General features: G+C 41.7%; 1 protein-coding gene across 1 annotated transcript in view; it reads right to left on the bottom strand.

The window, feature by feature from the left end:
- The window catches only part of piwil2 (piwi-like RNA-mediated gene silencing 2), a gene marked incomplete at both ends in the record, with an annotated part of 31,456 nt that extends 20,449 nt beyond the window's left edge, over positions 1–11,007 (bottom strand). Inside the window, 4 exon segments of the mRNA XM_079752666.1 lie at positions 7,288–7,387; positions 7,472–7,930; positions 7,934–7,962; positions 10,962–11,007. Of these exon segments, the coding sequence (XP_079608792.1) occupies positions 7,288–7,387; positions 7,472–7,930; positions 7,934–7,962; positions 10,962–11,007 (634 nt within the window).
- Between the last annotated feature and the right edge of the window lie 3,715 nt (positions 11,008–14,722).

Raw genomic sequence — 14,722 nt, 5'->3', positions numbered from 1 at the left:
CACCATTTTAACATGATGTGCATGTATTTACCTGTATGTCAATTATGCCACCCATTGCACTCCTGACCATCCCTGGAAGAAGGGATCCCCCACTATGTGTTTCATCTCAAGATTTCTTCCTTGCTAATTTCAAGGGAGTTTTTTCTGGCCCTTGTGGGGGCTTGGGTAAAGGGGGATGTCATAAATATTTGACCTGTTAAAGGGTAATTCCGGTGTAAAATGGATTTTGGATATGTTTTGTATGATAATGAGTTGAAACGCTCGTTTTGGAGCACAAAAACTGTATATAGACGCTTTCTTCAGTTGGTTGTTTTTAGCCGATTCTATCAAAACGCTATAAACTTGGAACGATGGGGGCATTTGTTATGGTAAAAACTTAATCGCTATTTTAAACCACTTAAAAGGCTAAAAGTAGCCCGACACTACTTTGGTAGTATAATAAGGGTCTTAACATATAAAACAAGGCATTGAGAACTTTGTAAGTGTACAGATTGTTTATTAAAAATGACATTTTATACACACAATACCGTCAGTAGATCACCCGTCGACGCCATTTTGTTTTTAAGACTATAAGTAGATTGGCGAACACAGAGCTTGCGTGTTGCTGACGGATGTCACAATCTCTGGTCGTCAATCTACCTATCGAGTCTTAAAAACAAAATGGCGTTGACGGGTGATCTACTGATGGTATTGTGTGTATAAATTTTTTTTTTTAATAAACAATCTGTACACTTACAAAGTTCTCAGTGCCTCGTTTCATATGTTAAGACCCTTATTATACTACCAAAGACGTGTCGGGCTACTTTTAGCCTTTTAAGTGGTTTAAAATAGCGATTTAGTTTTTACCTTAACCAGTGCCCCCATCGTTCTAAGTTTATAGTGTTTTGATTGAATCGGCTATAAACAGCCAACTGAAGAAAGCGTCTATATATGTTTTTTGTGCTCCAAAACGAACGTTTCAACTCGTTATCATACAAAACATATCCCAAATCCATTTTACACCGGAATTACCCTTTAAGCCCTTTGAGACTGTAATGGTGATTAAGGGCTATACAAATAAAATTGAATTGAATTTACTTTACCAAGTGTCTGGAATGACCGAAGTCTACGTCATGACAGCAAACATTGTACTATTTGAACTAGGGCTGTGCGATACATCGAATATACTCGAGATCTCTGAAATAGCTGTCTGAGATACATGAAATTATTATTTCGTAAGTATCGAGTATTTTACGGTCATCTGGGTTTTTTCAAGCGGCAGCTGAGATTTGCCTTGGTTTCGTGTTTAAAACATTCTCTGGTGGCTTTCTCCCTCTCCCTCATGCAGTAAGGTGAGTGAGGGGTAAAAAAAAAAACACTCGCGTCACACACTCACCAGCCAATCCCACACGACATCTAGGTGCGGAAGGGAAGGAACTAATTTTCAAGTTTCTTACGGTTTGCAGCGCCAGCCGGCTCAGTGTAGCATACAGTGAATCCTAAGCCAATTCAAATCTACAAATGAAACATGGAAGCAGTCGAACTGCTACTTCCTAAAATAACTAATAAGGGATCAGTGATCTGGCAGTTTTTTAGATATCGAGAGGACGTGGAGCAAAACACGCCAATGCTTGTAACGTCTTGTAACGTCTGATCTGATGTGGTCATGGTTACCAGCTGCACGCTTCGTAACAGTTACACACACAATCGGAATACAAGGTGCTCCCTCGTCTCATGCTACTTCTCTAGCTATAAGTTAGCCTCGGAAAACATCGTTGTTTTACCCTACTTCAAGCAACCATAAAGAGTTTACTGGGACGTGTCTGTGTGGTTTGTTGGGTAGGGGAGTTATCTGTCTGTCGACCCCGGCAAGGCGCTGGGGGTAGAGGGCAGCACACCTACAATTCCTAAATAAATTAATTTAATGGGCTCAAAAATATCGAACACATTGTATCAAAATAAGTTTATAATATTTTAGTTTAATTCATTGCAATGGCCTACATATAAAGAAAATGCTGCCTAAATTAGTTATTTGTGTAAAATATTTTTAGATGATTCAGCCTTAACGTTAATAAGCCTATTAATAGCTCTCTCTCTCACACATTTTAAAGATTGTTTTTGCAGTTTGTTTGAATAAAAAAAATGTCTTATTTCAACTCAATTGTGATTAATCACTAACATGACAATATAAAATGTTTTGATGGAAACCACCTGGGAAGTTAACCAAGAATGGTATATAGTCTGCAGGGATTGTAGTGAAAACAGCAAAGGGTAAAAGTTGGATTTCATGGGGTCCTTTAAAGGAGATTTCAAAATCGAGATATATATCGTATATCGTGAAATGGAGAAAATATATTGGGATATTCATTTTTTCCTATATCGCACAGCCCTAATTTGAACCCATGCTTCCAAGTCCTAATAGTATTAGCCACCTTTCAGAACTCCAACTTTAGAATTACCAATTGGTCATTTTTTAGGTAGGGTAAGTGAATACTAGCCTGGCTCCGCCCCCCTAAGTACTTCCGCTCAATTTGAATTTCCCTTCAGTACTAGGTCTGTGTCTGCAGTATGTTAGTGAGTTTTCTCAGTCTAAATTTTCTGCGTCCAATCAGCGAACAGAGGGAGTGGCTGAGATCAATGACGTTAAAGTCAGCTCTCGTTGAAGGACATCTTCACGCACGGTGTTTGGTTTGTTTACAGCCTGCGCGCAATGTGACTCCCGGCCAAACGTTAGCAATTGGTTATGGCAGATCCAGAGTGGCACTGGGCAGATCCAATAGTTTTAAACTTCAACAGACACCCGCCTTCAAGTGAGTTAACGTTTGTCAATTGAGTAGGTCCAGACTCTCTGTATTAGAGATGGATTTATTGATTCGTTTCCGCGAACCAGTTCGCGTGATTCAGTTCGCCAAGGGGAGTCGTTCGCGAATCGTTCAGTCGAGTTTCCGGTAACGGTGAATCGAATCATACACGGTTCTCTGAGTCAGTCAGACTCAGCCCCTCGTTCGTTAGTTCGTTCAGTCGAGTTTCCGGTTCAGTCGGGTTTCCGGTAACAGTGAATCGAATCATACACGGTTCTCTGAGTCAGTCAGACTCAGCCCCTCGTTCGTTAGTTCGTTCAGTCGCGTTTCCGGTTCAGTCGAGTTTCCGGTAGAATCATGGAATGAACGGCTCAGACTCAGCGCCTCCCTCGTTCTCATTCTCATACGTCAACATTACAACTTTAACAAAACGCAGCGGGATGGGGGGTGTAGTTGATTATTGGATGTTTGACATATCAGCAAAATAATAGACTTGATTTAGTAGTGATGGTGGGTGTCCCGGGTGCTTTAGGCTCCCATAAACAGAACCCTGTGCAGCCAAAGACTAAATCTAGCTGCCAAAATTAACACTGCCTTCAAAACGAGAGCTGGTTAATTGTGAAAAATGCATTAAACTGTCATCAGACAACGCAGTTATACGCTATTGTAATGACCTCGCCGGTGACAAACCAGGTCACTGAAAACCCGTAACCAACGGCAAAAAGCCACACTAACAACAACCGGTTACCCGGGCAACCCCCCAACCCGGTCCCTTCAACGTGCAAGCCCCCACCCTCCTGTTCTCCCAAGGCCCTTCCCCAGCTGACCTGATGATTCGCCCCCCACACTGATTGACAAGAAGAACATCCAATGCATGCACAGAAAACAACTGCAGTGTTTCCCCCACGTTCACAGCAGCGGCGCGCCGCCGCTGCTGAATTTTCTCCGCCGCTGCAATAAAAATCCTTCTCCTAATTTTTTTTTTTTTTTTTTTAACGTAGCTCCTTTTAGAAAATGTACAGCGCGTAACGTCAATTGCGCAGCACGCGGTACATCGTCACGTAACCAACATCAAAGAAGAAAAATACACAGCGAGTGGCAGTTGTTGGCAGTAGGCTACTTGCAAAGTTACATTGATTCTAGCAGTAGCGAGTGAAGCGGAAGATCGAAGAAAGAAGGAAAGAGTGAGCCTGACAGAGAGAGAGACAGACAGAGAGAGAGAGAGAAAGTAAGTTGCTAAAATGTGTCGCTACATGACCACCAGTGTTAAAAACCCTCTGAGCCCAATCATTTAATTGTATCTATAAACCGCAACCTCCGTGCCGTTTTTCCTCTAGTATTGTGTGTGTGTGTGTAGGCCTATGTGTGTGTGTGCGTGTTGTCGCTCTTTTTGGGATAGCAACCATGATTAGTGTTTAAGCATTAGGCAAAAATCTGTAAATAAATTGTGCAAATTATATTTGCGTTGTAGCATTTTTTGTTTAAATATTACTATACAAAAATATAAAAATCTGTAAATGAAGACACAAAAGGCAAAGTTACAACACCAATAATCCCATCTACAGTAATACAAAGGACTGTTTGAATAGGATTTAAGTGCATATTCTCCTCTCAAAGTGCACCAGATTCATGCATTCCAATGTAAAGGGTACAAAAACATTTGGGCCGGGGGGGCATGCCCCTAGAGATTTCGGGGACCACACCACCGCTGCTGAAAAAATCCAGCGGGAAACACTGAACTGGCATAACGGACAACGAAATACAATGCAACACATAACACACAAACTCTTTAAATGTCCCAGGGTCGCTACACTATAGACTCTAGAGTTTCTGGTATAAAGGCTGGGACGAATTTCAAATGATAAATGTGTACACTTTATGTTGAAAGTATACTGTCGCGATTTCCATTGAAACGAATTGCGCGGTGAGTAGTCTTCACAACGAGAGCTGGTAGGTTGTGAAAAATGTGGTATAAAGGCTGGGACGAATTTCGAATTATAAATATGTACAATGCATCCTTTAAATACGTCCATGCAACAGATGGCCAATGTGAATAATAGATAGCTCGCTCACTAAGCCCATTTGTTTTTTCCCCATTAAACCTGTTGATTTGTCTCTCATTGACTAAAATTCAACGAGAGCGTCCTAGACTCAGTCCTAGAACAGCATACGATTGGCTGGCTCTCGTGAGTCGTGACGTCTCTCAGTCGGTCCCTCCTCACCACTCACACAGTGAGTGAACGAACTGTCAGCGAGTCAGCGACTAGTGGGTCTGGGAGGAGCAAGTACTAACGGCTGCGGCCTGCTGCAATGCAATGGGAGGCGGGGCTTGACCGTCCAGCAGGTCAAGCCCCGCCCATGACACACGCTTGCCCCGCCCATGACACACGCGTCACATGCCAAGCTCTGCGTAGAAGTTCAGGGACAGTCGGGATTTCGGAAACTCAGGATGGAGGATATTGTGTTTTTGCAAGTATTAAATAGGTAGATTTCATCAAGGAGAAATGATGTCGGTGAGTGAATTTACGTTGCTACAATAAATGCATTAAATGAAAAACTTTATTCACATCTCTCGACTCGACTCGTGAACAATCACTATGTTTTCATTTGAAACGTCTGACATGCAGTGAAATGTCTCTAGTGGGATGTTTTGCACTAATTGCACAGGGTGTCCGCGCATCCTTAAAAAGTCTTAAATTTGTTACAAATGTCATATGCTGGTCTTAAATACTGTTGCTCAAGGTCTTAAATTTGTCGGGGCAGGACTATATTTTTTTATTTTTCTCGTGGGACTTTTCAGGAAGGACATGTAGAGAGGCTTCTTTCTTGCTAGCTGCATATATAAACGATTATCTGCGTGCTTGCTAGCTAGTCTGCGACAATGGGTAGGTGCAAATTCAAGGACAGTTGGCTGGAAGACATGTTTCCCGATGGATGGGTCTGCAAAGCAGATCATTAAAGGAACGAATAACCAAGGCAGAGCCTGTCGCCAAACCTGCTGCAGCTATGCTCAAGGATGCCTGTGCTGTGCAACCATGCTCAAGAATATGCTACGGCAAATCGAGTAACATGTTATGCTTTCCTTTCAGGAGGGACAGAGATGACAGGACATGACCCTCTCTCATCATTCATGCTTCATTTATTTGTTTTCTACTGCTTATATTGGTCAGTTATATGTTGATATGTTTAACAGGCCAATAAATGAAAATAATTTTCTTGAGTCCTTGAGTCATTTTACCTGTAGTTAGATGCTGCAGATGATTTTTCAGTCTGTGGTGGCAAGATTGTCGTTTTCTTTTCTCATTCTGCTGGTGAGGTGGCATCAGACACAAGGATGCAAGGCAAAAAAACTGGGAAAACTACTTGGTGGTTGAGAGATGTACACTGAAGATGAGAGGCCATTCAGAACAACCACCAGGATCATCCACTTCATAACATCTTTATGGATCAAGAAAAAAGGCATTGAAATAACTTGGTCTGCATGAATGCTGCACCAATATTATATGTGTGTATACATATATATATATATAGATGTATATTTTATTTTTTTTGCCTGACCTACTGAAACATTTCTTTTGGTAATGATTTGCATTATTTGCTATCACTGGCTTTTTCCAATCATCTATCATTATGATATTCCATGAAAAGGGTTGCACTTTTTTACTTAACCAGTCAACTGAGAACCACTGCCCTTGATTACCTGGACAAGTCCCAAAATACACTCCACATAAACGGGCACATACAGTAACAAAGGCAGTGACACATCAATACAGGTCATGATGCTGTATAGGTGAGAAGGGGTGAAAAAAAGTTTTTCAAGGTATGTTTTTTAGACTGATGCAGACCTACATCATTGGAAGATAGTACAATTATAGAAAAATTATATAATGCTTTCTTTGATTGTTGTACAGTCTAATTTTTATAGCCTATATAATTGATGTAGCCTATAAAATAATCACTCACTTCTCTGCATTTTGCTGTTCTCGGGTTTCCGTTAATGACAAACAATGACAAACCTATCTATTAATAGCAAAAACACAATATGTCGCTGCAAAAGACATTGCAAAGACAGTTTTTATAGGGTAGTAGTAGGGGAAAATCCTCCCCAGGCGCTGTTTCTACTGAGTTTCCGAAATCCCGACTGTCCCTGAACTTCTTCGCAGAGCTTGGCGTGTGACGCGTGTGTCATGGGCGGGGCTTGACCTGCTGGACGGTCAAGCCCCGCCTCCCGCTGCAGACGATTGTATTGCAGCAGGCCGCAGCCGTTACCCACTCGGGAGGAGTCGAGTCTGAGAACGAACGAGGCGAACGAGACGAACGAGGCGAACGAGACGAACGAGAGAGAGGAACCAGTTCAGTTCGTTCGTCTTAACGATTCGTTCGCGAACGAGTCAACACTACTCTGTATAAATGAAATGAAGTACGAGAGTCTGGTAGGACCCGGCTAGATGAATACTAAATGTATTCAAAATTTGAACGACTATAACAGTACAGTATAAATACAGACCCCCTGGTAGTTGTCCTCGTTCCATAAATGCTTTGGAGGGTTCCAGGCCAATCCCCCGAAACATGGACACCAGAGAGGAGCCATGACTGGTCAGGTCAAACTGTGAAGACACAAGGATGGAATGTTAATCAGTGAAAGGCATGCATCCTGGTACATTTTCCTTATTAACAACCTCGGTACTAACTGTTCTGGCTGTCACTTCTCCTTGGGCCACATTCTCAGGCTTCTTTTCCGTTTTATCAAGCACCACGGGTTCAGACGGTTGTCCATGCCCAGGTTTTGGATGCAAGCCTGGCAAACTGGGCGGTTCTGCTGCGATTCCTACTTTAGGTTCAGCTACAGGGAACCGCATGCCTCTCGCCAGGCCGATCCCTACTCGGTCTTGAGTCGTGGGCATTCCTCTTGCAAATCCAACCAAGGGTACACTGGCGAGCATTGCTGCTCCTCGGCCAAACTGCAAAGGCGATGAACCACCAGGAGTAATGACACCTCGCCCTTTACTGATACCCCCTGTGGCGAACGGTAGATCTCCACCACGACCTGCGGCCTGCTCTTCGGGCCTGAGCCCGCGTCCCAGCGGCGGCAAGGGCATCCCCTTCTCCCTCGGGTAGCCGGGCGTAGGCGGCTTGGTAGGGTCCATTCTTTAGTCAATTTGATGTGGATTATGTTCGCTTTCTGTGTGACAGAAAAAAAACTAGTTCGAAACAGAAGGCTATTTTTTTGTATTTTATGACAGACACGTGTTACCCAACTAAAAGCTAACAAGCTAACCGTACACCAGACATGCTAAGGGTGCGCCAACGTGGTCATTAGACCCGTACGGATAAGTCGGTGAGCTTCTCTAGATATTGAGTCCGTTTTTCATGGCTCTAAAGTAATTAAAATTAGAAAGATAACGGTTCTTTGTTTGATTGAGTTGTAGCTTCCCGGTTAAACAACGAATTTAACACGAGGCATGGTGACGAATTGCATCAGCCTTAGCAGCTCACTCGAAATTGTCAACTTATGACTTAACTCACCTATGCGTCTTTCGGCTTGGAGGAAAATTATTAAAGATGTAAACTATAAATCGAATTAAAAGTTAATATTCTGCCCTCTCTCGATGGTGGCGATAATACTGTTAAGAAACACGCTGTTACATTTCCCTTGCTTCTCAGCTAATAACTGAATGAAGGATTTTTTTTTCTAAATTGGTAAGTAAGGCAGGCCTATTGGTTTGATCACCTGTCAATCTAATGTGGTCATAGCATCTCGAAGAGTCGCCTTTACTACAATATCGCCCCCTAGTGGCTCAAGTATTACCTTCAATTACTTTAAAACCCTCAGCAGATACGAACATCTGCCATAATATATATGTTGAGGAAATAACAAGATTGCACAATGACAGCAGCACGTCTTGTCACTTTTTGTGACAAGACGTGCTGCCCCCCTCCTGGGGGGGGGGGAGCCTCTTTTTATATATTAGGTAAAAACATATAATTGCCGAAATTGAGTGATAGGTTATGCAATTAAGAAAAAACAACGCTGGGCCTCTTCATAACTAATTTATATATATTTTTAATTCAATAATGTAAAAATTATTTTTATTTTTTGTATTTTTTTTACAAACCATAATTTTTGGTGCCCCCCCCCCCCCCCCCCCCCCAGGTACTTGGTGCCCTACGCACTCTGCGTACTCTGCGTATAGGGAGCGGCGGGCCTGAAGATAGGTCATCCAACGCAAGTATCTACTGTTCAGCTTTTAATACATCTATAGTGGACCAGTTGTACTGTATGCATATTATATTAAACAATATATCATATATTATATACTGTTGAGAGAGGGAGGGAGAGGGGGAGAGAAAGAAAACATACATAATACATATTGAGATGTTTGTAGGTCTATATTCTTTGGATGTTTATGGTATTCTATTTTTATAATTGTCATTTTGTTTATCTCATGATTATTTGCTTTACCATGCAAATACATGTGATTTTAACAACATTGAGTTGAGAGATACAGTATAGACAGACAGACAGACAGACAGACAGACAGACAGACAGACAGACAGACAGATAGACGGATAGAAGGATAGGTAGATGGATAGAGAGATGGATAAATCAATGGAGAGAGAGGAAGATAAAAAGATAATTTGATAGATAGCTGGCTATAGAGCAATAGATGGACAGATGTACAAATCACACATTACTTTGTCAAACACAATGATGATATGATTATTGTGATTAGTGTCCTATAATGTGGGTGTCCAGAAATGGCCAAAACCCACGTTTTTGGGTCTATTTCATACCACCAAAGTCGCCATCATCAAAAGTCTGATAACTTTCTTCAAACCAATATTATCTTTCCATCTCTCTTCTACCCAAGCGAAGCCTTGGCTTCTGGATCCTAATCAGACCCTTCCTATCAGGCTGCTCCTGGGATTATAGTTTCTTCAATGGAACCATCTTGAATCGAAGGAGGGAACATCGCAATCCTCAATGACCCTGCCTCTCACGACGTCACAACATGTAACCCATGGACATACATGGTGTGACACATTAAAGTTTGCATTGTAATACAAAATTTAAGAGAAAAAATTAACCAGAGAATTACTGTATCCTTTGTCCCACAGATCTGTAGAAAAATAAAAGAGAACACACTAATAGAGGCCCCGGTGTCGCAGGATATCTCTGTACTGCCAGTGTCCAGTCATTCCTCATGCAACTGACTGCTAATGAAGTGGCGCGCAGGGCAATCCAGACCTTATCACGACCTGGGCTTATCTCCGCCAGGTGTTTCACTCTCTCACAATGGAACAATCCATCACAATACATCTCTTTATTGCATCAAGTAAGTTCCTCAAGCGGATGCAAGGACTTAAGGGGGTAAAGGTTGGCATAAGCATACACTCTAAATGGTCACTTCCAGAGTTATGCTGTGTTTATTTATTATGCACACGATTATTGTTTTTTGTTTTGTCTATCGATACTTTACAGTTAGGTATATGTTTGAGATCTAGGGAATAATATGGAGGGTTCAGCTGTGCTGTTGCTCATTTTGAATAATGTGTCTTTGTCAAAATGTATCATGGTTCATACCCTCTGCATGTGGTAGACCCACAACCAAATACTGTTGCTTAGGCATCTTGTCTCTTCACTCTAAAGTTGACAGTTTAGATCTGCATAAGTATGTTGAGATGTATTAGGATGCTCTTATTTAATTACAGAGTTTCACTGTAACTCAAAAGGCACCATTGGATGGAGACATAGTTTGAGCACGTTTGGTGCAGCCTTTTAGAACTTGACATGAACTACATTTTGCATAGCTTTTAATTCTTCACGCTTGCTTGTGTGTCTCCTGCTCTCTGACATGATCTTTTTTTGGCCGCGGCTCTGCATCCCATTGTACATTTAATTTAGCATTAAAAAATTGCCTCTGTATAAACCCACCGTGGGGGTAGAAAAAAACAATGATGAATCACACTTTGAAATTAAACCATCTGGCTGCATTGTATACATCCATGAGGACAGAATGGATAACAGAGCAACAGATAATGTTTTTTGGACACTCATACACGCAGGGGCCATTCAGCGCCTTGAATTGTAAAGTGTAAAGTGTGTTCAGCTATAGTGGTCTTTAATCACAGACAGGATTTGCCACTTTGTTCCGCCCGCAGGCTGCTGTGGAACCCAACTATCGTCCAGGTCCAGGATAAACAGGCACACCAATCCAAGACCCATTTGCCTTGCAGCAGTTGTTTTTCCAACATAGAAAGGCCCTTGCATAAGGGGCGTACAGAGCGCCAACTCTTTTGCCGTCCGGTCAAAAGTCCCAGATGACGTACAGTTATACTCTTCGTAAGACATCGTTCTGTCCTTTCAATGCCTTGTTTTAAAATAGCCCTGCATCTGAAATGATTTCAGTTATCTACATCAACTCTGCTCCACAACACTGAGTATCTATTTCTAGATACATTACGCTATGCCAATTACTGCACTTTACTATAAACCGATTTCATGAAGCATGCAGAGTGTAAAATAGTAATGAAAGTTCTCCAGAGTTCTTTTGTGATCTAAGGGCAAGCTAAACTTTGGTTTTCAGGTCACTGGTTAGACACATTAGCAATTAGCCTTAGACCGGCTCCAGGCCTCGAGGTAATCACAGACATACTCCCAAAAGCATTAGGTGGGCGATTCTCCCCCTACACCTGGTTGTGACAAGAGTAATTGAGTCAGTGTTCCAGAAAATAGCCCTTTTTCTATCTTCTCCTCAGTGTCCGTTTTGTCCACTCTTTCTCAGCCTCTTTTCTCTGTTTCAGACACATTTTCTAGTAATGATCTTCGAGTCATATCATAGACGGCTGCATTTTCCAGCCTGCACAGTTTCTCGAGAACAAAGGAGAAATAATGTAATCAAAGTATCTAGCCAACAAATTGCGGGAGATTTAATCGTTTCCACACAAAAGGGTAGAGACATCAAATTATGTTTCAAATGAAACCCTACAGTCCAGTTTTGCTGATAGTTATCAATATTACTAATGAGCAAGGAGGAACAAATGAAAACCCTGCCATTCAGTGCTGATGTAACCATGGTTGCAATGAACAATCAATGAACTACAAAATGTTTTTTGCCACATTGCACCTTTTTTTCTTTCTTCATAAGGCTCCTCTGCAAGACAGAGAATAAGTACCAATAACAAGTCTCTCCTCTTAAAAATACAAATGACTTGACTATAAACTGGTTTGATAAATCTATCGATTCTCATTGCAATATCTGTGCAAATAATAGTATTTAAAGAGCTTTCGTTTTACATCTAAACAATACCACCATGATTCGCCTACTCTTAGAGTACAAATATGTCTACGAGTTAACAGTATTTTCTTTATCCACTTATTGGCAAGTCCAACCCCTGTATGTGTGTTTCCTATGATCTCCAGCACACCCTTAAGTGTATTATGTAGGTGATGTGACCTGAGTGGATAGGTCATTAGGTCAACAAAATGTATGTTTGTGTTTAATGGACAGTATTTGAACTGGACTCTAGACATGGCGCCTACTGTTTAAACAGCTGCGCCCATAATAAAGATGATGAACTACTACTATTTACTCTACTTTGACAGTTGAAAGTCAAATGATATGTCTTCTATAACGGAATGATCTTCATTTTAAAGTCTTCTTTTATATCTGAGACCACATATTAGGTATACCTTCTCATCCAATAAATACTAGATTCATGTGTTTGAAGACCTTCCAACAATGATGCTATCGTCATTGATCGTAAAAAAATTGTTGGTGCATTTAGATCTTCCAGTGTATGGTTTTTAAAATATGACTCATAACTGCATCTTTTGTAGCTGAATAACATATCAACACGCATTTAGTTGCCTTGTAATACGTTTAAGATCATGTGACAAGGACTTACAAGCCCCAGATTTAAGGGGTATTAAGTAGAATCACAAGAGCTTTTCCATGGTTTACTGCCTATGTGAAGACTCTCCTGGAGAAAAAATACTCCAACAGTCATTTGAGTCAAGGGTTAAGTCTTTGGGTAAAGTATTTGAATGAAGCTGCAAGTATAAGAAATTATTCATAAGCCTAAACTGTAATACATTTAGGATAAAAGCGACTGTAAAATGACAAAATGTACTAACATATTCTTTTTTTAGTTTACTGCTTTTCCTCACATCCAAGATCAATGACAGGATTCTATACTAGTGTGGTCTTTTTCAAATACTCCATTAACCACCTGGGTAATTACAACAGACAATGTGTACATCGATACATCTTTGAGAAATCAGAATTACAAATTGACAAAAATGACTGAAGTACAATGGCTTCTGAAGAACAATCACACAACTCCTGTTATGGAAAGGAGAGCAGCAATCCCACAGATTTATCATAATGGTACTTCAATTGGCTCCAAACTCGTATTGACCATCTAGTCTTTTGGGATAACAAATTGATTTAGCGTGCTTTCACAGGACATGTTATAGAAAACCACCCGATGTCTCCTTACTGCAGGTGGCTCTCGGGCTTCCCAAGAACAAGGAAATATGTTAAACTAGACACACAGCCATGAATGACACAGATAGGACCTATCAATTTCCTTGGAGACAAGAACCCATATTTATAGTTATCGGTATGAATGCCACCAAAACACAAAGAAAAACATGGATTACCAAGTGGGGAATCAAACCAGGTCTCTGGAGATTTCTCTCTCTCTCACCGGTTCCGAGAGCAGAGTTGTACTGACCCTTGCTTGGTTTGGCAGGAGCCCTGAGCCGTTGCATCAGACCTCCAGGAGACCAGGGGTGGGTGACGTAGCTCTCTCCACCCTGACTGCATGGTGCGATGGCTCTCTAATATATCTGCTGTACTTCTCACAGTGTGTGTGTGTGTGTGTGGTGGGGGAGAGGAACAATATCACTGTCAGGCTGGCTGGCAGCTGGCGGCCCCATCTGATGTGACAGTCATCATTAGCCAGTTGTCAGTCGGGTGGATACGGCGACAGACTGCATCCCAGGTAACGCTTGCGGCGGGGGAAAGGCCAAGGAGACTGGGATGGAGAGTTTAGTGATTTGAACGCACTGAGGGAGGGCTTCACAAACAGAGATGGCCTTTCCAACGCTAGAGGGGAAGCATGCTCCAGCTGTTCCTGCCTTGATGAGTAAGACGTCGGTGATGATGATGGTGGTGGTGGTGAAGATGATAATGATGAGGATGATGAAGATGATGATGATGATGATGATGAAGAAGTAAAGGAGGAGGAGGACTACGACCCAACCATCTAATCATAAATGTCCAAGGACACTGCACCCTATATGCGCTCACTATTTCCCTTTGCTCTAAATATAAACTGAATGTATTTCCCCCCCCCCCTTTTGAATAGATGTAATTGCTCCAGGATGCCACTCAATGATGGATGTGCGCCACATTCATCGAGCGGCATCCGAGCAAAATACTGAATGGGTGAACGTATTGTGTGGTGGGGAGTGAGACCGCTGCGGTTCTTTGCCAAATAACAAACAGCAAGTAAATGGGTCATCAGTTCAGTGGTTTTCTAGCTTTTGAAAGTTGAAACTATTTATAAACAGCTGACATATCCTTTCGATTGTGTCATCACAATGAACATAAAACTCATATCCCCTTTCAGTTAATGAAAAAAGAGAATGCTAGGGCCGCTGGTTATTTGGTCTTATGATCATCTCCTTGGCCAGTCGTAACATGAACTGGTTGGGATTCGTGGATGTATTCGAATCAAATCTCGAATTTAACTTTTAACCAATCATGTATCACACTTAATTGGACATTGTTTATCTCTAATTGGATATCTCTTCTCCCATGCCATGAACACATGGCCACCGCCCCGTTACTCCCCCAACACACACTCACACACGTATCCTGAAAGTTATTCCGCGGACGGTTCCTGGTTCCTATGCTGTGCGGTAGTGCGTA

The sequence above is a fragment of the Pollachius pollachius genome, assembly GCF_949987615.1.
Source record: "Pollachius pollachius genome assembly, chromosome: 1".
Taxonomy (NCBI): domain Eukaryota; kingdom Metazoa; phylum Chordata; class Actinopteri; order Gadiformes; family Gadidae; genus Pollachius; species Pollachius pollachius.
The sequence above is the reverse complement of the archived record's forward strand: the minus strand, read 5'-3'. Positions and strand labels throughout refer to the sequence as shown.